This window comes from Centropristis striata, chromosome 13 (genome assembly GCF_030273125.1).
Source record: "Centropristis striata isolate RG_2023a ecotype Rhode Island chromosome 13, C.striata_1.0, whole genome shotgun sequence".
Lineage (NCBI taxonomy): Eukaryota > Metazoa > Chordata > Actinopteri > Perciformes > Serranidae > Centropristis > Centropristis striata.
In genome coordinates, this window is record NC_081529.1 from 9,732,521 (window position 1) to 9,756,561 (window position 24,041).

The 24,041-nt window shown below is 39.3% G+C and overlaps 1 protein-coding gene across 2 annotated transcripts; it reads right to left on the reverse strand.

Moving 5' to 3' along the window:
* Window positions 1–529: 529 nt before the first annotated feature.
* Window positions 530–23,297, reverse strand: ubn2b (ubinuclein 2b). 2 transcript variants are annotated; one of them, XM_059348914.1, is made up of 17 exons: window positions 22,316–23,297; window positions 16,818–16,946; window positions 16,594–16,695; window positions 15,434–15,565; window positions 14,449–14,555; window positions 12,120–12,615; window positions 10,536–10,606; window positions 9,750–9,879; window positions 8,509–8,615; window positions 7,132–7,242; window positions 6,875–7,018; window positions 6,692–6,742; window positions 6,566–6,608; window positions 3,521–4,780; window positions 1,998–2,205; window positions 1,434–1,502; window positions 530–1,185 (listed from the first exon to the last, which is right to left on the reverse strand). In XM_059348914.1, exons 1-17 carry the CDS (start codon window positions 22,643–22,645, stop codon window positions 1,139–1,141), a joined length of 3,537 nt encoding a protein of 1,178 aa, XP_059204897.1. In that variant the 5' UTR covers window positions 22,646–23,297; the 3' UTR covers window positions 530–1,138. The 2 variants fall into 2 exon arrangements, with proteins under 2 accessions (XP_059204897.1, XP_059204898.1); XM_059348915.1 differs by lacking the exon at window positions 1,434–1,502.
* Window positions 23,298–24,041: the final 744 nt, after the last annotated feature.

Below are 24,041 nucleotides of genomic sequence, written 5' to 3' on the forward strand. Positions count from 1 at the left end.
TTGAGAAACTGGAGCATCCCTGTGAGCGTTTCCCACTAAAACTGAATTATCACAGGATTTGATTCTGGCCCTTTGGCTTATTTCTTGCCCTTTCTCCAAATAAAGTCCATAATGCTTAAACATTGTCAATATAGAAATGAGAAACTTTGATATAATTTAGGATAATCCAAAATAATCCCCTTGTATAGTTGCAAAATTTTTTGAAGCATAATGCAATTACCAGCATACGCTATTTGCCCTATTTTTTCTGAATGAGAATCAAAATTCTCTGAAGGGATTATTCAGAAGTCAATGTATAAGCTTCTTTCCAAAATTAGGGGAAAAACATTGAGATTTGCAGTCATTATATTGATATACTTGGTCATTATTTCAAGAGGGTTTTTTTTTTTTTTAATGATTTACAGGGTCTATAGCCTAGTTTTTGGTTACTGGCAGAAATTGGCTTCCGTAGTTTATAAGTACTAAAAGCATCAGTCTCACTCAACTTAAGTGCTATTTAAGTATTTTAAACTAACATCAAATAACTCCATTGTGAAAGGAAAGATTTTAATTAAAAGCTGGTTCGAGTTCTATACAGAAACGAATTCTTTCAAGAATTCAAGTACAATGAAAAAGTGTACAGCTTCCATTGGAAAAAAAAAAGCTCAAATTCTATTTGCAGTTTACATTTCTTACAGGTATCAGTGATAATTACATTATGATAGAAACAGCACCAAATAGACACACTGACCATGCATCAGAGAGGGAGACATACAAAAGGCACACTCTCAATCCCACGTACCAAACACACTCAGACACGCACACACACATCGAAAAATCCCATTCATTCCTTCTCCCTGTCCACAGTGATATAGGTCTATGTTGTAAACATTGACAAACTGTATTTGTCATTTCAATTAACAATTCAATGAATAGTATTTAAAAGTTTATCAAATCGTTTTTAAAAAGTTATATTTAACTGTGGTATTCATGAAAAGTTGAGCAGATCTTCTCGGATCAAGTATGTCAAGTGGAACCAGTCCTCATTTCAGACCCCTATTATGAGTGGTCTGTCCATGTGTCTCCACAAGTCCTGATTTGTCCCAACATATTGTCGTTTCATTAGACAGCGTCCCCTGGTCGTTGAGATCCAGCGGTATCATAGAGTCTTCCTCTTTGCATCTCCGCCCTGGCTTTGACTCACATCTGGACAGGAATAATACAGTTCTTGAAATGTCAGCAAGAAGCATTGAGAGACAAAAACATTTTAGGAATTGGACGACAGATAAAATGACGACATAAAAAGGCATGCTGCCACCGACAGAGGAGCAGAGAACGGAACAGGACGACCCGAGACAGAACACCAGACACTTGAGGAGAGGAGAGGGGGGGAGGAGGAGGAGGGGGAGTAAATGGAGCAGGCTTTGAGGGGTGGAGGGAGGGTCAGATTTTACCTGAGAAAGCGAGCTGCAAGTGAGGAGGCAGAGCAACCTGAGACCCTGACTGGAGACTCTTATACAGATCTGAGGAGACAGGACAGGGGCACAAGAAACAAGGGAGGAACAGATAGCAACAGAAGGGGGGGAGAGGAGGGACAGGAGGGAGAGAGCGAGGTGGTACAGAGGTGAAGGACGGGAAATGACAGCCAAACAGAGGAGGGATAAAGATAGAAAGAGAATGAGGCCAGGTGGGGGATGTAACAGATACAGGTAGAAGTGCAGAAAAAGGAGAAATTTGGGGGAGATGAAGCAAACAAAATGGAATAATGTCAAACAGGAGAAAAATCACAAGCTTACATCTGACACACAATATGGTGATAAAACAAATGATGCTATAACATACAACACAAAACAAAGTCTGTACAGGAACACCAGAACAGACAGCAGCAAGCCAATGCCTGCCTAATAAATAAAATATAAATATTACATTATATGGAGCAACTGCCACTCATTTTAAATATATGTGGTGCATGATTTAAATGTCAGTATGGCTGTTTGTGCCCTGAGTGCATCACTCACTCTGCGTCAGGGTGGAGAACGATGCATTGCTACTGGCTGCGGCGCCGCTGGCTGCTGTGCTGGAGCCTGCTGTACCCAGAGGAGGCAGGTTTAACAGCGAGGGGAACTGGAAGGGCAGGGATACGGGCACCAGGCCCCCGAGCATCCCGAAGCCCAGGGGAAGAGACGAGGCTGAGCCCAGCAGACTGCTGCTACCTGCTGTAGAGACCTGAGCACAACCAGGGAGGTTAACAACCCAACAAGCTCAATACAAACTGCACTTTCCACATATGGGACTCAGTTTATCCAAATCACATATTATCCTACCTACTCATGTCCTTTAGTAAATATCAAATAATGACTTAGTATTTCAAAATAATTACTTTTTTCTTTCAAAATACCAGTAATGGCTTTGTATTTGTAAATAATGACTCAATAATTCAAAATAATGGCTTAGTATTTCAAAACAATTGCTTTGGGGATTTTTTTTCTTCAAAATACCAGTAATTACTTCATATTTGGAAAAGAAAAAAAAAGACAATTATTTTGAAATACTAAGCCATTATTTTGAAATACTGTTCTTTTCCCCAACATACCACTAATGACTTCATTTTGGAAGAAAAAAAAAGACTTAGTATTTCAAAATAATGGCTTAGTATTTCAAAGTAATTGCTTTGTTTTTTTCAAAATACCAGTAATGATTTCATATTTGTAAAAAAAAAAAAAAAGACTTAGTATTTCAAAATAATGGCTTACTATTTCAAAATAATGGCTTAGTATTTCACAACAATTGCTTTGGGTTTTTTTTTTCAAAATACCAGTAATGACTTCATATTTGTGAAAAGAAAAAAAAAAAAAAGACTTAATTATTTTGAAATACTAAGCCATTATTTTGAAATACTGTTTTTTCCCCAACATACCACTAATGACTTCATTTTGGAAGAAAAAAAAAGACTTAGTATTTCAAAATAATGGCTTAGTTTTTCAAAATAATGGCTTTTTTCAAAATACCAGTAATGACATCATATTTGTAAATAATGGCTTTCAAATAAATTACTAAGCCATCATTTTTGAAATACTAAGTCATTATTTTAAAAAAAGATACTACGTCATTATTTTAAGATATTTAGCATTTTCAAAATAATGGCTACGTTTTTCAAACGCAGTATCTTTAAATAGAAATGTAGTATTTCATAAAAAGGGCTTAATATTTCAAGATAATGGCTTAGTAGTTCATGTGAAATACTAAGTCATTACTTTGACATACAAAGTCACACTTGGTAAAGCAATATGATGAATTAGTATCAAAATACTGAGTACGAAAAAAAGAATGACCTACTATCTCACAGTGATGAATCATTATTTTGAGATACCAACCCATTATTTTGAAACAAAAAAAAGAAAATTGTGGAAGTCATTGCTTACTATTTTTTGGACAAACCATGTCATTGTAATGTCTTAGAGAAGTTTTCATCTCTTCTTCTTTCTTTGACTAACAATGGTGTTCCAAAGGTGATTAATGTAGACATGCAGGCAGTACAAACCTGTGGCAACTGAGAAGAGACAGATGAGGATAGGACAGACGCGACTGGCTTGGCCCCCTGAGGTGTCCCGCCCCCCGTCCTCTGACGCTGGCCTGCGTTGGCAGAGACTATTGTGGGGGAGGCACTGGATCCTGAATGCTTGCTTATGGATATGGTGTTAATAAGGCTGGCGTTGGTGGTGCTGTTGTTGTTGGGGGTCTTCTGGCTGCCTGGAGAGGTGTAGCTGCCTTGCCCTGGCTTCGTCGCTCCTCCTTGAGCACCTGAGAACGGCGGGCGGAACCCTGCCGGGCTTTTGGCAGAGTACTGGTGTATGGGGGGGTTTGCCTGAGACCTGGGGCTTTGTGAGGCTGAGGTGGTAGTGGTTGCAGCAGGATTGAGGGTGCGGGGGGTGAGTTTAACGATGGGTGGGATGCTGCTGTGGGTGGACTTGGTGAGAGTGGCGTGCATAGGGGTGATGAAGTTAGACTGTGGCTGAGGCGGAGCTCCAGAGAGAGTCTGAGAGAGGGAGGGGGACGATTTACTCTGGGGGCTTTGGGACAGGTGAGGCGACTGGAAGGTTTTGGGGACCATGTGTGAGGAGGCTATGAGAGCGTGCGGCCGAGGCGATGTGATGATGATTGTGTCACCACTGTTGGCTTTATTATTGCTGCCTTTGAGAAGGCTCGAAGTGGGAGTGGAGACCCCCGTCTTTGATCCTGGGGCCACAAGCGGAGACGCGGTGGGTGGTGGGCGTGGTTTAGGTGACGCCGCTGAGGCAGGCATGTTGGCTTTAGCCACACCCACAGCCAAAGTCCTCTGAGGGGTCAGCACTGAGTGTCTGTGGGCCTGCACCGTGCCCTTTACTACCCCCATCCCATCCACCCTCACTGAGGGCAGAGGAGCGGATGTGATGGAGAGAGGCCGAGACAGAGAGGTGGAGGAAGACGAAGAGGTAGAGATGTAGTGAGGTGCATTGGAGCTGGGAGTGCTGACAGAGTTCTTTTTCTGCTGCTGGAGGAGGGGCGAGGCGTGGAGCGAGGGGAGCTTGGTGGTGGTCTTGGGTCCGTCGGGGGACGGAGGGCTGTCCCCGTGGGCCAGGCCCTTGGCCGCGTTGCCGAGGATGGCCAGGGCCTGAGAGATGGAGTCCAAGGAGGGGTCCTCGTCCAGAGAATCCAGACATATGGGCTCAGACGGTGACTGGGGTGGTCGCTTGGCAACCTGGGCTGCAGGGGAGGGGGTGGCACCTGCTGAAGGTGTGGACCGCTGCACCCACGCAGCCTCCTGCAAGTACACACACAACATTTACACAAACAGCATGTAAAACATTTAGGAAGATTAAAGTCTGTCTTCTAAAATTATTCACAGACCTTTTAAACCTCTGGGCCCACTTTAGTTTACTTTGAAAATGGCCACTTCCACAAAATGCGATACAAACCTTACAGATTAATTATTTTTTCTGCATAAACCTCTTACGTAACTTCCGCCCTGCTCAAAACTACTAAATGTTTAAAATTTTTGGGCATTTTAACCCTTTAAATGCCAGTTTGATTGCACAATGTCACTCATGTTTTTTATGAAGAAGAAAAAAAAACACAAACATTTTGTTATTTTCCATATAATTAATAATTTTTGGCTGGGGCATTTGTTTTTATCACAGCCTTGAATATGTCAAAGATAAAGAACAAAATTGATTTTGATGCAGAATTTATCGTAATATATAGTAATAATATAATAATCTAATAATTATTATCTTTTTTTTAAAGTTTACTTTAACTTGTAAAGCCCCTTGGTCAACTCCAGTTGTTTTTAAACATGCTATATAAGCTAACTTGATTTGATTTACTGCATCCTAAAACCAGGTGCCATTCACAATGAACAGCAGGCTGTCACTGTCCCACCATAGAGCCTGTATGTGTGAGTACAGATGAAGCGGTCACTGAGCTAATACCGTCCTTTTGTACAACATCCCCTCTTTTGTTTCCCCAGACAGCGTTTCCGACAGGGAACTGAAGCCGTTATCTATGCTGTCATCAAAGCCACCAGACTCCTTTGACAGAAAGAGTAATTTACCTTGCTGAACATGGGATTTTCTTGTCTACTGCCGCCTCGATTGGTTACTGTAACATGTACAGTCTGTAAAGCCCTTTGAGGGAAATCTGTGATTTGTGATTTTGGGCTATATAAATAAAATTAACTAGACTTATTTTGTTTGTGTTATTGTGAGTCACACAAACCAACCGATTGAGGCAGCAATATACAAACAACTTCTGTTTTATGAGAGATAAAATTAATGTTTTGGCAATGGAGTCTGGTGGCTTTGAAGAGAGCATAAAGGCTGCCCCATCGGGAAAAAAAAACTTCTGACAGCAATGACTGCTTATTATTTGCTTCAGACTAATTTTGAATGCATTTTTACAAAGAAAAAAGATGGGGTTAGCCCTGCATCATTTACAATGAAATTGTGTAAGAAGGAAAATTTCCATGGCCAGTATGAACAATTCAATAACTCTTGAAGTGTTCATATGGGCATGTGAGTATTGTTTTGAGACAGACTTGGAAAAATGTGAACCTATCCCTTAATGAGCATCCAGATGAGAGCTTTAAAAGCTTGTAATGTTGGATGTCTGATTGCTATCATATACATACTTCATATTATATTACATAATACTATTATAACATTCAACCATATCTTTACAGCAGGGATTCCCAAATTGTGGTGTGTGGACCCCAAGGGGTGCACAAGCTGCCGCTAGGGGGTGTGTAAAATGAAAAATGTAATTGTGTAATCTGATAATTACACAATTACTGTGTGTTTCAGATTAATTCAAATGCGAGAGCGCATGTTGTGATTGTGATTATTTTATTATATGTGTGTTCTGGTCATTTGAGCATGATTAAACATGCCGCCTTTAATATGGCTATAAAAAGCTTATTGCATTTTTTTTTGAAGGTGTGGGGGATTGGGGGTGCGTCAGCCCAGTTGGAACATAGAAGGGGGTGCGCGGCTAAAAAAGTTTGGGAACCGCTGCTTTACAGTCATCTATCAAGTTCATATCAAAGTCTAACCTTTGGCTTGGCCTTGGGAGTTGTGACAATCCTTTTCTTTGCTCTGCAGAGAAAAACAAATGAGTGAGAACCGGCTGGACAAGTCAGTCTGAAGATATTGGTTATTTAAAAAGTGACATGACTCACGTGTAGCCTGTGAGGTGACCGTGAGCCATGGCGCTCTCTTTAAACAGCATCCTGTAAACAGAAATGCACAATGTATCAATACAAGAAAGAGTCCTGTCTCAGCTAGTAAGTCAAAGCTATTATAGGAAACACAAAGTAGCTCTTGTGGGCACTCAAACAAAATAATGTTGGCAAGACACTCACCTGGCCTGCATCCAGCCTTTAGGCCACAGAGGCTTGACTTCAGTCTCCATGAAGGCTTTGAGGTAGTCCTCCAGAGACAGAGAGTTCTTGGCCTCCAGCTCGTAGCAGCCAAGCTTCACCCGCACCAGGTTACACAGCAATAACCTGTGAAACAGACACAATCCAAATGCTCCGTCACAACAAAACGTAGTAATCAGGATCTGAAAAGCAGAAAATGACTTAATGTACATCTGTTGCCACATGCGTTCAAAACTGACCTGAGTTTGTCGTCCCAGACAAACTTCTTCCGAGGGCCCATCACCCTCTTCCCTGGTTTCTCTTCGTCGTCGTCCTCTGAGCCGTTCTTCTCTCCCTCCCCAGACTGCTGCCTGGAAACACAGAAACAAACATCATATTAGGCCTGGGCGATTATATGATCGCGATTAGTGATTGCGAGAAAATTTCAGGTCGATTACGGTGATCAGCTGTGAACATATTTACTCGATCAAACATGTTGGAAATGTGCGTGACAACAGCCAATCAGAGAAGAAAACAGAAAGGCCGAACGTGGAGCTAAATAGCGGAGTGGAATAGATGTCAGCCATGACTGTGAGCAGTAAACCAGGAAGAACAGGTGAATGTAGGGAAAGAGCCAAGGAAATTACAATCTATCCGCCGCTGTATCGAGAGAAAACTATCATTCACAGCATGGCAATTCACACACAGGTATGGTGTTCGGAATGGCTATGGTGCGTTCAAGAGCGTGGGACATATGAAAACTTACAGAGAAACAAGTTATTACTGAATGGAACTTAGTTCAATAAACAAGTTAGCAAAACATTAACAGCGTGGGCTTTCTACAGGCAGCAACCTCCAGGTCTAAGCAGGGAGGCAAACCAGGAAGTGCCTTAAACTGGATTCTACCAAAATTTACAGCAGGGGGCGCTAAGTGAGGCTGCAAAAACATTTCTGTTCATTCATTTCAATGCAAAATGAGAACTTCTCACTTGATTTATTACATCAGATTTTTTTTAGGACAACACTATGGTCTCAATCACTAGTAAAACATCTTCTTCAAGACTATCTGATGTTAATAATTCTAATAATGGCCCCATTTAGAAGAAAATAGAAGATAAAGAATCATATGATTTGGGGCGTGGCTACCTTTGATTGACAGGTCACTAACAAGGCCAGCAGTCATCAGAAGAGAAGTAGAGCAATGCGTATCCATGGCAACGTGTCAATAAAGTTATATATAATGTTATATAGATATAATAAAGGCCGTTTACAGGTTTGATGTCATAACTTTGACCCTTTCACTGTATTTTCACTTAATGACAGTTTCTTTGAACGTTTTGTTCAGTAAAAATGCCTTGTTCAGGGTTTGGTTGGACTAACAGACACTCCAAGGAGTCGCTGCTCAGTTTTCTGAGGTCAGTAACATACATTTTGTTTTGTTTTTGCTAGCCAAAACTAACATCCAGTTAATGCTCCAGTTAATGTATCATGATCTTTTTTTTTTGGCATATCGCCCAGCCCTACATAATAGATCACCACACCTTCATAAACAATGTAGATGGAAATATGTTTTTAAAAAAAAGAAGCACAACAGATACGATTGGGATAAACTGAGCTGACTGGAAAAGTGTTCTTACTTTGCCACTTTAGCGATGCAGTCCATGTTGTATCGAGCAATCTGCTCCGGCATCACACTGCACACTGCCAGCTTCAGCTTCAGCAGGGGCGTACGGAGACGGTCATCCTGGGAGACGGGGAGAAGCACAGTCAGATATCACACACACACATATGCAACACACGCATGCTAAATATAGAGTCAGATAACGGGTACACAGCCAGCAGATACAGCAGTAACAGAAACAATGACTTAGCTTTCACACCGCTACATTTAGACGCACCTGCCAGCTCACAGGCTCTTACAAGATTTTATATTTATATCTGTTGATTTAAATCTTGACACGATTATACCCATGTGATCATTCCACCAATCTGAATTTAGAGGCAACAGCACATTTATGACATTTTGAAATTCCACATCAGGATGTTCTGATATTGTCTGAGTGACACTGGAAGGTGGTGTGCTATTAATGTTGAACTCACACTGGTCTTTGGAAATTTATTCTATAGTATTATGTTTGACAAGTTATTCACACCCAAAACATTTCTTTTTGTGAAATACACTTCTCAGGCAGTAGTTATTTTTTCAAAAATCATATCATACCAAAACATGGTCACAACTCAACTCTTGAGCTGCTGCTTTTAATGTATGACCAATGCGGTTGATTTTAATTGCTTTTATTTGTAACTGCATTTTCACTGTGTTTTAACCATAAAGCATCTTTAAATACCATGAAAAGTAATAAAATGTATTATTATTATTTCATATTTATTTGTGTATTATTGACTGACTGTTTACCCGAAAGTTACTTTTATTTTGAAGTCAGTTCTTCCACGTTTATTGTAATGTCTAGTATATATACGCATCATTTTCACATCATATCTATCTTATGAACGTATCTTATGAAAAAAGATCTAAGGAATCCATTGGTAAAAAGCATGCCAGGATATCATATCGGGAAGTTGACATAATATGGTGCAAAGTGAGCCTATTTAAAAAATGGCTGCCATGGCAACCAGGGTCTGAGTTTGTGATGGCTCAATATCCAGTTTTATTCCCTATATATATATATATATATATATATATATATATATATATATATATATATATTTTAAACACATCTGCCAAATTTGGTGGTTTTATCACAAAGTGAACAATTGGTATGATAAATTAAGCTATGCCGCCACACTATTGTATTGTATTAAAGTGAACAATATAAGTCACATCCCAACTGGAATAACATCAACCACTCCCACACACCTGGATGTTGAGGCTGAGCTTCTTAAGGCGTTTGAGCAGAGCTTCTTTATTGCAGGGCACGAAGACCTCCAGGTGGGAGTAGACGACTGAACGCACCTCTGCAGGCTGCTCCTGAACCTGCAGCTCAATACTGCAGCACACACAAACACACAGAGATAGACATCAGACATGTACAGTTATTAGGGATGCACAATATTGGATTTTTTGCCGATTTCCGATATGCCGATTTTTTGCAACTCATTTAGCCGATTACCGATATCGATATGTTTTCCCACACAACTAAGTGCAGAGATCTTCATCTCTCTTCTGTAGTGGAATTAGCATCCAGTATTTTGGAGCATACTCTTATCACATTTGTTATGCAATATTCATTCCTTGTGCGAAATAAGAAAAATACTTGATGCTTAAAACTGCATACTTATTTTTGACAACTGCTTTCAAATAAAATACAAAAAGATGCATACTACTTAAAACTTGGATGATGCTCTCCCTGAGATAATCAATAACAATTCCCATAATCAGAGCAAAATTGGCCAATTTCACAATTGACATAATGAATAAACATGTGCTTAAGGTGCAACAGAGAGGTGATGTGTAAAAAATAAAACATTCAGAACATATGACAGACATAGGCACCGAGTTTGTGCATTTAATCAAGTAAGCAGCACCACATTATTTAATCGGTTTATTATATCGGCAAATCGGCCGATACCGATAATGTGCCGATAATATTGTGCATCCCTAACAGTTATTGTTTTTACATCTCTCTGCAAAACTGGTACTTACTCCAGCAGGATGTTGTTCATGTCCAGTGTGAAGAACTTCTTCCTGCCCTCTGCATCGAACAGACGGGACGCCTGTGTCAGGGGACAAGCATGAGACAGATTTAAAGGAACCTCTCTGTTAATCCTGTTCACATTTCTGAAAGAATGCGAGACAAATCTGATAAACACAGCCGTCACAAAGGAGAACGGAGAATGAAATGTTAAACCTCTTTGTGCCAAATACTGACAGGATCGTTTTCTGCAGCACAAGATCATGATTTGTGTTGTTAATTAGTGCTGGGTGATCAATCAATTTGTATTATCAATTCTGTCTTCATAGGATTATGAAAGCGAGATCATTGACATACGTTTTGTCTTGTGCTTTAAATCTCTCTTTCAAAAAGTGTTACATATTCACCTGTTTTCACTGAGTTACTGGCTGGAATACATTCACTATCATTTATCAAGATGAGGAATTTAGTTTATTTTGTATTTTTATTCATTATAAGTTAAAAGTAAAGAATTATGCAAAGTAAAAAATAAAAATGTCCATGAATGACTAATATTGGTAAATGAATCAATCAGTATTAGTTTTAAATAATCGTGATCTCAATATTGACCAAAAAATGATCATGATTATAATTTTTGTAATCATAAAGAGACCTTTTCATGAATATTCAAACTCAGATTTATTTTATTTTTGCTTTGTAATGTAAAAAAATGAATATTTGGGGTAGGGATGGACATTTGGAAGAAACCTGCCAACTCGAGCATTTAAATTGTAACGATCAATTAATCGATTAATTGCTATGTTTTTATGCATTCCCAGCATGTGTATAATAACAAAATAAAAGATATATTCACAGTACTATGCAAAAGCCTGTTTTGATAACGGATTATTTTATTTTGAAAGGATGAAAAGAGACTTCCTGTCGATCGTAAAAGTAGCTCAAGTGAGATTAAACTGTAAAGATAACATCATGTTTTATGTTTTAGCCCCCGAAGAGGCATGAGGTTAGTTTTCGCAGTAATCTTCATATTTAAAATAAAATTAAACCTAATTCATGCTAGCAAGGTTTGATACAGTAAGATAGTTTTGCTCAAATTAAGTTTGCAAACTGTAGCTTTATCCAACTTAATTCTCAGCTTATTGACGTACAGCTGCAGAACTGAACGCTCAGCCAGTTCAGTGATACTGATACGCAGTCAGAGGTAAAATTCAAATTAAAAAATACACAGATCGACCAAATTCCTAACGACCATTAATCGATAATTGATTATTTAGCCAGTTTAAAACTATAACCAGTAACTCTGCCTTTCACTGTGACTGTTTTTAATGTTTTTGCATGTGTTTTGTCTGTGCTGTTTTGTGTTTTCTCTGTACTCTCGACATCATTGTAAATGATGGGTTGCCCTCAATGATTCCTCAAGAAAATAAAAAAAGGATAAATAAATGAAAATTTATTGCCATCCCTAATTCTCGGCTCTCGAAAATAAATGTTCTTTCTTCACTATTTTTTTAAATGATATAAATATAATTTTAAAATAATCTGCAGGTGAGCCAATCATCTAACAGACGTGATGAGGTGAATATTAAAGGCCGTACCGCTCTCAGGTCTTCTATGCGCTTTGTGAGCGGAGCTGGGAGTCCGCTGGGCAGAGGAGGGGGGGCCATCACATTACCCTGAGACCCCCTGCTGCCACCTGCTTTCTGCCCCATCCCATAGGAGCCGTTCTCTCCCTGCAGGGGGCTGGAGGGCTGAGGAGAGTCCAGCATCCCAAAGTCCAGGTCTCCCATCATGTCCTGCAGTATGTCGTTGTTGGCCGAGCCCAGCAGCGACATGACGGCCGGGTCCGTGGACAGGTCTGTTATGTTGCAGTCGTTGCTGCCGGCAGCCTTGGCCTGGCTGTTGATGAGAGCGCTGTTGGCGTGGGGCACTTTGGCGACGGGACGCGGCAGACCGGCGGCGGCCATGTTCTTCTTGCGCATCTCCTCCTTCTCCCTGGTGAAGCGACGCAGCATGTTGGCCAGGTGCAGAGAGTCCTTCATCAGCTTCTTCCTCTTCTTCTTCTCTGGCCGGTGAACATTCAGGGCTGAAACTCTGCCAGAAGACACAGTAACGAGCAGGACGTTTAATTAATACGCACAGAGGACATGCAATGTTTCAATCTACAAAACTGCACAACAGTTAAAATGCATCACCACGCAGACTTGTGAAAAAGGGAAAATGCTGTATGCATGAAATTGGAGAAACAACAAGCTTAAGGCTACGTTTACATGATGACGGTCTGAACAGAAGACGCAAAAGTGGCGTTGTGTCTTCACTAGGGTTGTCAAAAGTACCGACACTAAAACGTTGTATCTGGATACGATACTCATTTTCAAAAGTATCGATACTCCCCGTCCCCCCCCTCCCGACGCCAAGCTGCCGACTGCGTCCTTCTCTCTCTCTGCCTGCACACACACACACAGCAGCAGGCCCCTCCCCCTCACCGTGACTTGCACTAGCAGTACTTCAAACTTGGCGAAACTTCGGCAATCTTAAGGACCGACACCCTTTACAGCCTATACAGTGAAATTGACAGGTTAGTGTCTTTCGTTTCAAACTGACCTATTACTGATGTTATCGTGGCCGGTGGCCCGCATTGATGTTGGCCGTGTTATTATTAGCCATTAGTCGCAGCTAGCAATTAAAGGCTGACGTCACGTTAATGATTATAAACAATGTAAATAAATAAATCAGGCACGTGGTATGCCCATATTAGGTAAATTGACACAGTGTCAGTTTACATAAGCATAGAGTTAATAGGTTTACATAACTGATGGTGACTGAAAAGTGTTATTTTCTCTCTTGAAGTCTCAGAGTGAAGCAGAGAAAAGTCGACCTGCAACCAAACAGCAACACACACAGCCGACTCTACCTCTTTTTTATCAAGCTTTCCTAAAATTGTGCACAGCATACAACCTCAAAATATTGTTCTAATTGTTACTGTTTATTGTATTTATGTATTTTTTGCACTACCTCAAACCTGAAGCTTGTTATCATAGTTGCAGTTTCTTTTTGCAACTGTTTTATTATAAATATTTAACCTGTGGTTCTGTTCATTTTAACATGTTGCATTTTTCTTGTTAATAAAAATATTTCTGTTAAATTTTGGGGTCTTTGTTTTTATCCTGGTGGTATTGAAAATGGTATCGAATATCGAATATTTTGTATCAGTATCGAGTTGAAAATTTAGTATCGTGACAACCCTAGTCTTCACTTTTTATTCTGCATTTTCGTGAGGAAATCTGCGTGTATACAGTGCAAAATGTGTGGAATTGGATTGGGTATGCATGCCAGGCGGCATCACTTAAAGTGATAAGAGCATCTTTGGGCATGTGGAAGTTTTCACGCCAAACATTTTCATCAGCTACTCCTTCCACAAAGTTCTCCACCATCGACTAGATCTCCCAGGTCTCGTCCAAAGCCGTCTGGCTCGCTTCCGACCAATCGGTGCATCCAAAATGTGATAGAGGTAATTCCAGATCCTTCTCTGTTCACTAATACTATCTGTACATATCCTGTACATTTGGAGGTAAGACTCCTGTAAGTTTATTAGAGCTGCCAGAGCAGCTTGAAGGTCCGACGCATGGAAATAATCCCACATGTTTGTTTATTTCCCTGTGCTGGAGCATGTATGTGACGTAAACATGTACATGACGTGAGCAGATCTGAGCAGAGTTTTGTGTCTTGGCAGTGTAGACAGACACGCTACGGCGGAGCTCATTACAGTTTTACACTCTGGAGGGTGGTTTCAGATTTTTGCGTTTTTAAGCCCCAAAAACGATGTCACCGTGTAAACGAAAGGCACTTCCCATAAAATATTTTGTCGTTTTTACCTGCAGGTGTCCTCATGTAAAGATGTAACACTGAAGAAACATTAAAACTCACCCTTGCTTTGGTACTTTGTTCTTTCTGGGTTTCTTTTCCTCCAGAATTCCACCGTCTTGCTTTTTCCGACGTTTCTTTATCACCCGCTCCTCGCCATCTTTCATTTTCTAAAAAGGAGCAAAAAACAGAGCGTTATTACTGTATAACAGCAAGAAAACAAACGAAAAGTGATATATTTGATTATTTGTTGTGTCTAATCTGTCTGCTTGTATACTTTAACAATACTAAATTAGATTTATATAGTGCTTTTAAAAGGTACTCAAAGTCACTCAGCATAACACATTGAAACAAAAACTCTGAGTTCAGGTTTGGCGGTGGGATTTAGATCTTGTGAACTTTCTTGAAAAGGTGAATTTGAGTTGATTTTTGAAGGCATAGAGTAAGTCTGAATTGCTGCTGTAGGGTAGGGCTGGGCTATATATCAATATATTTTTTAATGTGATATGGAAATAGACCATATTGCATATATCGAAAAATTATTAGACCACCCTTGTTTTCTCTAATTTCTTGTAAATTTTAATGTCTGGTAAAACTAAAGGTACATTTGTTTGGACAAATATAATGATAACAACAAAAATAGCTGATAAGAGTTTAATTTAAGAGCTGATATCTAGACATTTAACATGGTTTTATTGTTTATGATTTTGGTTATTATCAAAAAACCGATGGAAAATGTCTAGATATCAGCTCTTAAATTAAACTCTTATCAGCTATTTTTGTTGTTATATACAATATATTTGTCCAAACAAATGTACTATTAGTTGTACCAGGCATTAAAATGATAAAGAAATTGAAGAAAACAATGGTCTAATAATTTATTCCATGACTGTAATTCAAAATGTCACTGTGATCCTTGCTCCAGGCAAGCTGTGGCTTTTATTTCAGATATTTTTTTTATTTAAATGTGCACTTTATGGAGCTTTGATTTTAAAAAAGGTACTCCTGTTGTTATACAGTATTTATGTAGAGCGAAGCAAGAAGCTACCTTGAAGCGGTTATCCTCCGTGCCTGCGTTTTCTCCCTCCGAGTCGGACGCCGCTCTGAACTGCAGCGTCCCTGTGTTGATGTAGAAGCCTCCATGTTTAGTGGTGAGAGAGGCCGGCACGAGCTCGTCGTACTGCAGCCAGGAGAGAAGTATAATTACTGTTCGTTTTTTTATACTGCTGCTACCGTGCCAATCTTTTACCACGGCTCAGAATAACACCACAATATAACTGTGCACTATATTGGTTGTGCTGTTAGTATCAGGGTTCGTACAGCTTTTTTTTTTTTTTTTTAAATTCATGCACTTTTTAAGGCAACTAACCTGAAAATGTCCACACTCTTAAAGCCTTCATTATCACATCTAAAATCTACAGCAATTATATTTATTTTACCAGCTGTTTATATTAACTTTGATTGCCTGTTTTATCATGTTGACGGGATCCTTTCATTTTAAATATTTAAGATTTTTGGTTTGTGTAGATGAAGTACGTTGAAAATCAAGCATTTTCAATTAGCGTTCCTAACATTAAAAATATAACGGCTAAAAACAGAAAACTATGTGCAAACCCTGTAGTCTACAAGAAAGTAATGACACAAGACGTTAGCAATCAAACCGCTCCTTGAGAAGACTAATGCTACAATTAAACTGAACTCAAGCAACGCAACAAAAAGTCTAATTTGTAAAATACTAAGAGGTCAACAGTGTCAATCGACAAAAAAGTGTCTGCTCCGTACTGAAGCGCTGCCTGCTGCCTCCTGCCTCCTTTAGCCACACAGGTTTACCAATGAGGTTGTTCAGACTGGACGTGTTGTGGCCGGTTTGCAATCAGCAGCGATAGTTTTGAAGCCTGGTGTAATTCTTAGCGAGCTGCGAGCTAATTTTGCAAGAAAACACACTGATAATTTTATGTAAACTCAGGCTGCACAATTAATTAAAACATTTTTAAATTTAAAAAATCCTAAAACAGACTATCCAAATCGCAGGAAGTGCAATATTGGCTGAAGTCAAAATATGTGTAATACCAGTTAAATTTACAAGTTGTTCTGTAAAGTTGTTTACATTTGTACTGTAATTTTTGCAGAATTATTCTGGTAACCACAGCTGCCATTTTTTCTGTAAAAGCAACATCATTTTTTTTACAGTGTAGAAAGGGAACTCACAGCCTCTGAATTGTCTATGAAAGGATCCGTCTCATCATAACCGTAACCGATGTCAATCAGATCCTGCATCCTGTCCTTTTTCTTCTTCTTTGGGACTCCACCCTGCACACAGAGACAAAACACAAGCTTTGATTAAAACATAAGATGTATTACACATCCTTTTGCATGCACAACATGTTACGGCTGTAACAAAACATTCTTAGATCAGGACCGTAAAAACTCACGTATTTGCTCTCAAATTTCTTGGCCAGCTCTTCTACCTCCCGTCTCTCCCGGTCGTCATCAGCAAAGGGGTCGCTGGGGTCCAGGGGAGGAGCCAGTCCTTTGGGGACTGTTGAAACTGTATGCTTTACCTGAGGGGGAAACAAATTGGCAAAGGAAGTAGATGGCAATGTTAGTTTTTTCATGATTTTCTTCATTAAGTGTCTATTCTGACTAGGGTCGTCAAAAGTATCGATACTCAAAAAAGTATCGATACTAAAATGTTGTATCCAGACACTCATTTTCAAAAGTATCGATTACTTACGTTACTTGACACAGTGTCAGTATACATAAGCATAGAGTTAATACGTTTACATAAATGTTGGTGACAAAAAAAGTGTTATTTTCTCTCTTGAAGTCCCAGAATGAAGCAGAGGAAAGTCGACCTGCAACCAAACAGCAACACACACAACAAGAGGTGCAGCTGCTGAGAATACAGCATTTCAACAGTGTAATGTTCATGTTAACTGGTTTGGCTTGTGTCATTTGGTTTATTGTTATGTGTGTAAAGCAGAGCCAAGGAAGGAACACTTAAGTTAAGTTATTGTTATTTTTCTATCAAGCTTGCCTAATATTGTGCACAGCATACAACCTCAAAATATTGTTCTAATTGTTATTGTTTATTGTATTTATTTTTGCACTACCTCAGACCTGAAGCTTGTTATCATAGCTGCAGGTTTTTTTTAATTTTTTTTTATTATAAATATTTAACCTGTGGTTCTGTTAAATTTTACATGTTGCATTTTTCTTGTTAATAAAAATATTTATGTTAAATTTTGGGGCCTTTGTTTTTATCCTTGTATCGAAAATGCTATTGAGTATTGAATATTTTCCTGAGTATTGGTATCGAGTTGAACGTTTTTGTATCGTGACAACCCTAATTCTGACAAATGGATATAATCATGAGTAAAGTCTTCTTTGAAGGGACAATCCACCAACTTTACACATGAAGGAGAGCTGGGTGTTAGGGCCAAAACCTTCATCATAGAACATGTTTTCTGGCAATTCAATGAATAATCTATATGAATGGTAATTCCTATTTTTATGCTCCATGTTAGCACAACAACCCCTCCATGCATCACTCAAGCTTCACCCCCCAAATGCAACAATCAGAATGTAATATATCGTCTATTTAGACATGGTTTCAACTACATACATATAGTCATATCAGCCAGCAACAACATCAAGGTTAGTTTAGTCGTCACCAGTAGTATGTTGCTGAAATTGTACATTATCTTTAGGAAATCTGGGAAAGTCTGCATTATAAAATGTGGATTTGGAGTTTGAACAATGTGGGCATTATACGGCGTCAATGTTATGTCATATTAAGCATTATAAACAAAGTTAACATTAACAACTAGTGCCTGAAAATCAAGATAGAGACACCTTCATATAGAGGTGTGAATCAGCAGAGGCCCCATGATACGACTTTATCCCGATACTTGAGTCACGATACGATATTTTTGTGATTTTAAGCATTTTGCGATATGGTGATTATTGTGATACAATATATTGTGATTTAACTGTTTAACTGCATTTGTTGTCCACAAAATTAAATTCAATCAAGAATTGTTTTGACAAATAAGAGAAAATTCTCATTCATCTCACTTCAGTCTTTTTATTTCTCCACAACGAGAGTCAAACCCACAGACTGACATCAACTGATATCAAACATGTATGGACGACAACAACTGCAGCGTTTTATCAAACTTTCAAAAACTTTAAGATTCACTGCTCTGAATTTTTGGAATGAAACATAAAAAAGCCTAACTTTGCAGCGTTATTTGACTTCCCGACACGATATCCTGACACATGGTGCCTATAGATTCCTTAGATCTTCTAGTTTCACATGATACCAGTATATCATATAGCATATATTCCTTAAAGCGAGCCTGCTACAGCCTCCAAAAAGAAAGAAAAAAAATGGCGAAAATACTGACTGTCGTCGGAATGCTTAATATCAATATTTGGCTGCCATGAATCAATATAATATTGCCACGTAAAATATCGAGATACTATGCTGTGTCCATTTTTTCCCCCAGCTCTACCTTCACATCAGTCAAAGTTGGTTTAATGGACACAGTGTTACATTGTCCATGCACTATTGTAGCTAGGGCTATAATAGGGAGGAAATGTAATGTTGATTTTTTGTGCATTTACAAATTATGAGATTTCTGCAAAAAATCATCAGAAAATTGGATAAAATGACTTAGTGGGTAAACCAAAAAAAGAGCCAACAGCTAGCACAGTCAGAAAATGACATAACTTCCCTGTAATGCAGCCTTTAAACCCAGGAGATGACAACGCTGAGGCCACGTTACATATTACTCTACCAAAATTCAAAGACATTATTTATTGTTATATTTCCTAGCCCTAATTTCGAACACTGACTTGACCAAATCTGTTATCACACAACTGCCTTGAGTTGTCTTGTGGTTGTGTGCAGGTTATCAACAAGGGATTTTATTCTATGTCTGCCATAAAGTTCATGTGAATTAACCAGACAGCCTTAAAGAGGAGGGTCCAGTGTTTCTGTAGGTTTACTCATTTCATTTATAAAGTCTTGATAGGCGACATGCCACCATACCTTTATTAAACTGGTCACATAGTAATTACCCAAAACGCTCTAGTGATTAATGCTTAATGTTCAATGTTCCCCAGACTAATACTGAATTTGGAAAAACTGCTTTCAGTTTTTCTGCTGCATCTACCTGGAACATCTTACAACATTCACTCAAACTCAACACAATTATAACTGTGGGCCAGTTTAAAACTATGATGACCAATAACTCTGCCTTTCACTGTAACGGTTTTTCATGTTTTTTGCATGTGTTTTGTCTGTGCTGTTTCGTGTTTTCTCTGTACTCTGTTTCGTGTTTTCTCTGTACTCTGTTTCGTGTTTTCTCTGTACTCTGTTTCGTGTTTTCTCTGTACTCTGTTTCGGGTTTTCTCTGTACTCTGTTTCGTGTTTTCTCTGTACTCTGTTTCGTGTTTTCTCTGTACTCTGTTTCGTGTTTTCTCTGTACTCTGTTTCGTGTTTTCTCTGTACTCTGTTTCGTGTTTTCTCTGTACTCTGTTTCGTGTTTTCTCTGTACTCTGTTTCGGGTTTTCTCTGTACTCTGTTTCGGGTTTTCTCTGTACTCTGTTTCGGGTTTTCTCTGTACTCTGTTTCGGGTTTTCTCTGTACTCTGTTTCGGGTTTTCTCTGTACTCTGTTTCGGGTTTTCTCTGTACTCTGTTTCGGGTTTTCTCTGTACTATGTTTCATGCTTTCTCTCCACTTGGTTTTGTGTTTTCTCTCCACTTTGTTTTGTGTTTTCTCTGTACTCTCGACATCATTGTAAATGAGGGGTTGCCCTCAATGATTCCTCGGTAAAATAAATAAAGGATAAATGAAAATTAAATGGAAAAAACACGGCGCTAAAGTCAAGATATCTTGTTCTGTTCTGTTTCAAATCTCAGTATTACCCCTTTAACATGCAACTTTTCATCCTTAATAAAACCCTGACTTGAATAACCTGCCCAGGGTCGTAATAAATACACATTCAGGATAGAAACAACAGCTATCACCGGGTGACTGTGTTATTAAAACCACTTATGCTCGATTAACTCCACATCTACAGTCAGTGTGGCATCTCCGCCTCACAAACCAAACAGTGCAGCACTTGTTGGTTTGGGAAATCGTACACATCATTGTACTCTGTATGCCACGGCTGAACTGCCGTCTTTGTATGTTGGCAGGCTCTCATTGGTTAGTTTTTATCTATAAATGTATTCTTGGGCTGCTTCCCTCTTTCCTGTGTGCATACATGTGTTGAAACAAAACTAAACATGGTCTACACTCACAAAATATTGTACAGATGCTAGTGCCAAGAGAGAGAACTGAATTAGGTAAGAAAGCTTTTAGTTACGCCACTTTATCATGGAACAATCTGCAAAAGGACTTGAAATTGTCTGAGTTGATCACAATCGGAGAATTTAAATCTATTCTAAAGGAGAAGAAAGAAAGAAATAATTTCCCTTGATCAGTGTAACTGCTCCTTACAAGTATCTACTGAGGCTCCTTCAGTGTTGTTGTGATGACTGGATTTGTATTTAATTGTTTATGTTAACTGTGTTTAAATGGTGTAACTTGTCTCTTTTTATGCTGCTTTCTTGGCCAGGTCTGTCTTGGAAAAGAGATTTTTTAATCTCAACGAGACTTTTACCTGGTTAAATAAAGGAGGTATATATGGGTCAGTGACAAATAAGGGTTGGCAAGATGTCAAATGGTGTAACCACAAAAGAATGACAAATATTATAAACTTTATCCACCTACAGTGGATTTATACATGTAATAATCATCATGACATCAAATGGCTTTTTTTTAGTATTTCTACATTTACACAATACGTCAATATTGAGCAGAACATATTCTAAAACATTTTTTTCTAAATTTTGACAAATTATGTAAAATTTGTTTTATACCATAATGTTGCAAATCAAACGTGGATTGTATTTTTTTTCTCATTTTAGTTTTTAACCTGGTTACACCAACTGACACTGGATTAGATCACGTCACTGACCCATATATTGTCACACTGTTAAAATAATCGCCTACGTAATTTTTTGTCAAAATTGTTTTTTTTGCCTAAATCATCTCCTCGTGACACCGGCCACCTATGGTAAAATCACCTACATCCTCAGTTGATCAGATCATGTGATTTTACCCCTTTAAGAGAATGGCCTATGTCAAGTGTGTGACTTAAGCGGATTTATTATGCCTAAATCAAAATAAAATGTGACTTAGGCAATTTTTTTAACATGCCTTTGTGACTTAAGCAAGATATAATTACACTTTAATTTGAAGGTGTCTACATAAGAGTGACATGAGCGTGTCATAAACATGACATGGGATGTGTCATAAACATTAATGACACTTTGAAGTAACATTAATGCTCATGATACTTGTCATGTCATGTTTCTGACAGGCTTGTGTGACTCTTACGTAGACACCTTCAAAATAAAGTGTTACCATATCTTGCTTAAGTCACAAAGGTATGTTCAAAAATTGCCTAAGTAATTTATTTCACTTAAGTGACATAATTTACACACAGTGTTATTACTATGCCAATAGCCATCCTTTGTTACACCCTTTTTGAGTGAAATGATCAATAAATGTCACTTTTGGTGAAGTTTTTTGTGTTTCCTGCAAAACGTGAAAAAATGAGTTAGGCGATTGTTTTAACAGGGTGACGATTTGTATTTAATTGTTTATGTTAACTGTGTTAAAATGTTGTAGCTTGTCACTTTTTATGCTGCTTTCTTGGCCAGGTCTCTCTTGGAAAAGAGTTTTTTTAATCTCAGCGATATTTTTACCTGGTTAAAACAAGGAGGTATATATATATATATAGTGAAGTGATGCAGGTTTGAGGCCCCTCCTGCTCCCATCATGGAGCCTCTAGTGTCTCCACTCTCTCTAACCTGAGTAAGAGTTGAGTTGACCAGCTCGCCGTAGTTGAACTCCGAGGAGCCTCTGTCGCTGGGCTCGGACAGCGGGAGGTCGAGGCGGACGGTGGGTTTCGCCTCCCCGGTCTCGGCGTCGCCTCCTTTCGTGTTACCGAACAGACCTCCTCCTCCTGCTCCGCCACCTCCTCCTGACCCGACCGCCGCGGCACTTCCACCTCCATCTTTCCCAAAAGTGATGTCGACGGCCTCATCTTCGCGGCGGCGCTTCTTGCCGGACTCCTGGCTCGGCGGCGAGGTGTTGAAGGACGAGATGGTGACGAACGGCACTTTCCTCGGCTCTGCCATCTGACTCTCCGTCCGACGACCGGCCACACAAAACGGGCAGCAGCAGCTCTGAGCCGCCGCTGGCTGGGAACCTGGAGATGGTGGACAAGTAGAGCTAGCTGGTTGCTGCTGTGCTATAGCTTCCTCAGAATGAGGCTCCAGGCAACACAATGACTTTTATCTCCTCTTGGCCCGTTTTAATCCATATAGTAGAGTCCCCGGCACAGCCCCGCCACCTGCGAGGGACTTAAACAGTGAGAAATAGCAGTTTTAAGTGCTTCCATGAAATTGGAGGTAAGCTACCGCAAGGAGGATTCTGTAGTAGCCATCTTGATCATTATTATCATTATTCAGTGGCTGGGCGTGCGTATGAAAAGAAAGCGGAAGCCGGGGAGGAAAGGGAACCGCGTCGGGCCAATGGCGGAGCTGGAGCCCGCCCAGCTGACACACAAGCGCGAATGTGGAGGAGATGATTGTTCTGAACAGGCGGGATGTCCGGAGCCTGAACGCCTCTCCACTGTTTACTACAGGGAGGATTATATGGAGGGCTTTATTTATACCCTGCAGCTCCGGAAAGCCAGTTTAACAAATTAAACCGGATTTATCTTTAGTTAATTTGACCCGTTTTCTGTTGGTATGGTTCCTTAAAGCAAATTCAACTAGTTTAAGTTTCCATACTAACAAATCTTCAATTTACGTTATGTGTCTTTATTTTATGGAGTCAACTCCCAGTCAACTGAAAATAAGTCAGAATAATAATTATTAAAAAAACCTGATTCGCTACTCCATTGTTGAAAAACGTGCTAAAGTGCCCCCAAGAGTGGTGAAAACAAGAGGAAGTGCCTTATTGGCTGCCCTTTACACGTGACAAATGATTGGGTGCCCTCTAAGGTGCCTCTTTGTACAATAAATTATGATGATGTGCCCTCTACACCAGAGGTTCTCAACCTTTTTGATGTTCCCCCTGTGAAATATTTTTCAGCCTAGTACCCCATAACCAGGGCAAAGTATTTTTGGTTGAAAAAAAAAGACTTAACAGAGTGCTGTGCCATCAGTGTCTGATTTACTAAACTTTGGAATTGATAAACACATACAAAATTCAAACATTCGGGGGAAAAAAACAATTTCAAACATTTGAAATGTTAATAATCCATGACTTAATGTATTGCAAATATTTGTCATCACTAAAATGTAGTGATTCAAACTAATGTAGTAAAAACAGTGAGCATATAACCATTTAAAAATATAACTGCTACGCTTCAACCACGACTCCATCTTTGAGTTTTCAAGTGATTGACAGGTGATGCCAGGTTGGGTCGAACCATCCTGGTATGGGGGAGACTCTGGGTTTTTAGGAGTATGACATTGAATAGCCTACTGAATATAAAATTAATTGTATGAACTTATACTTATATTT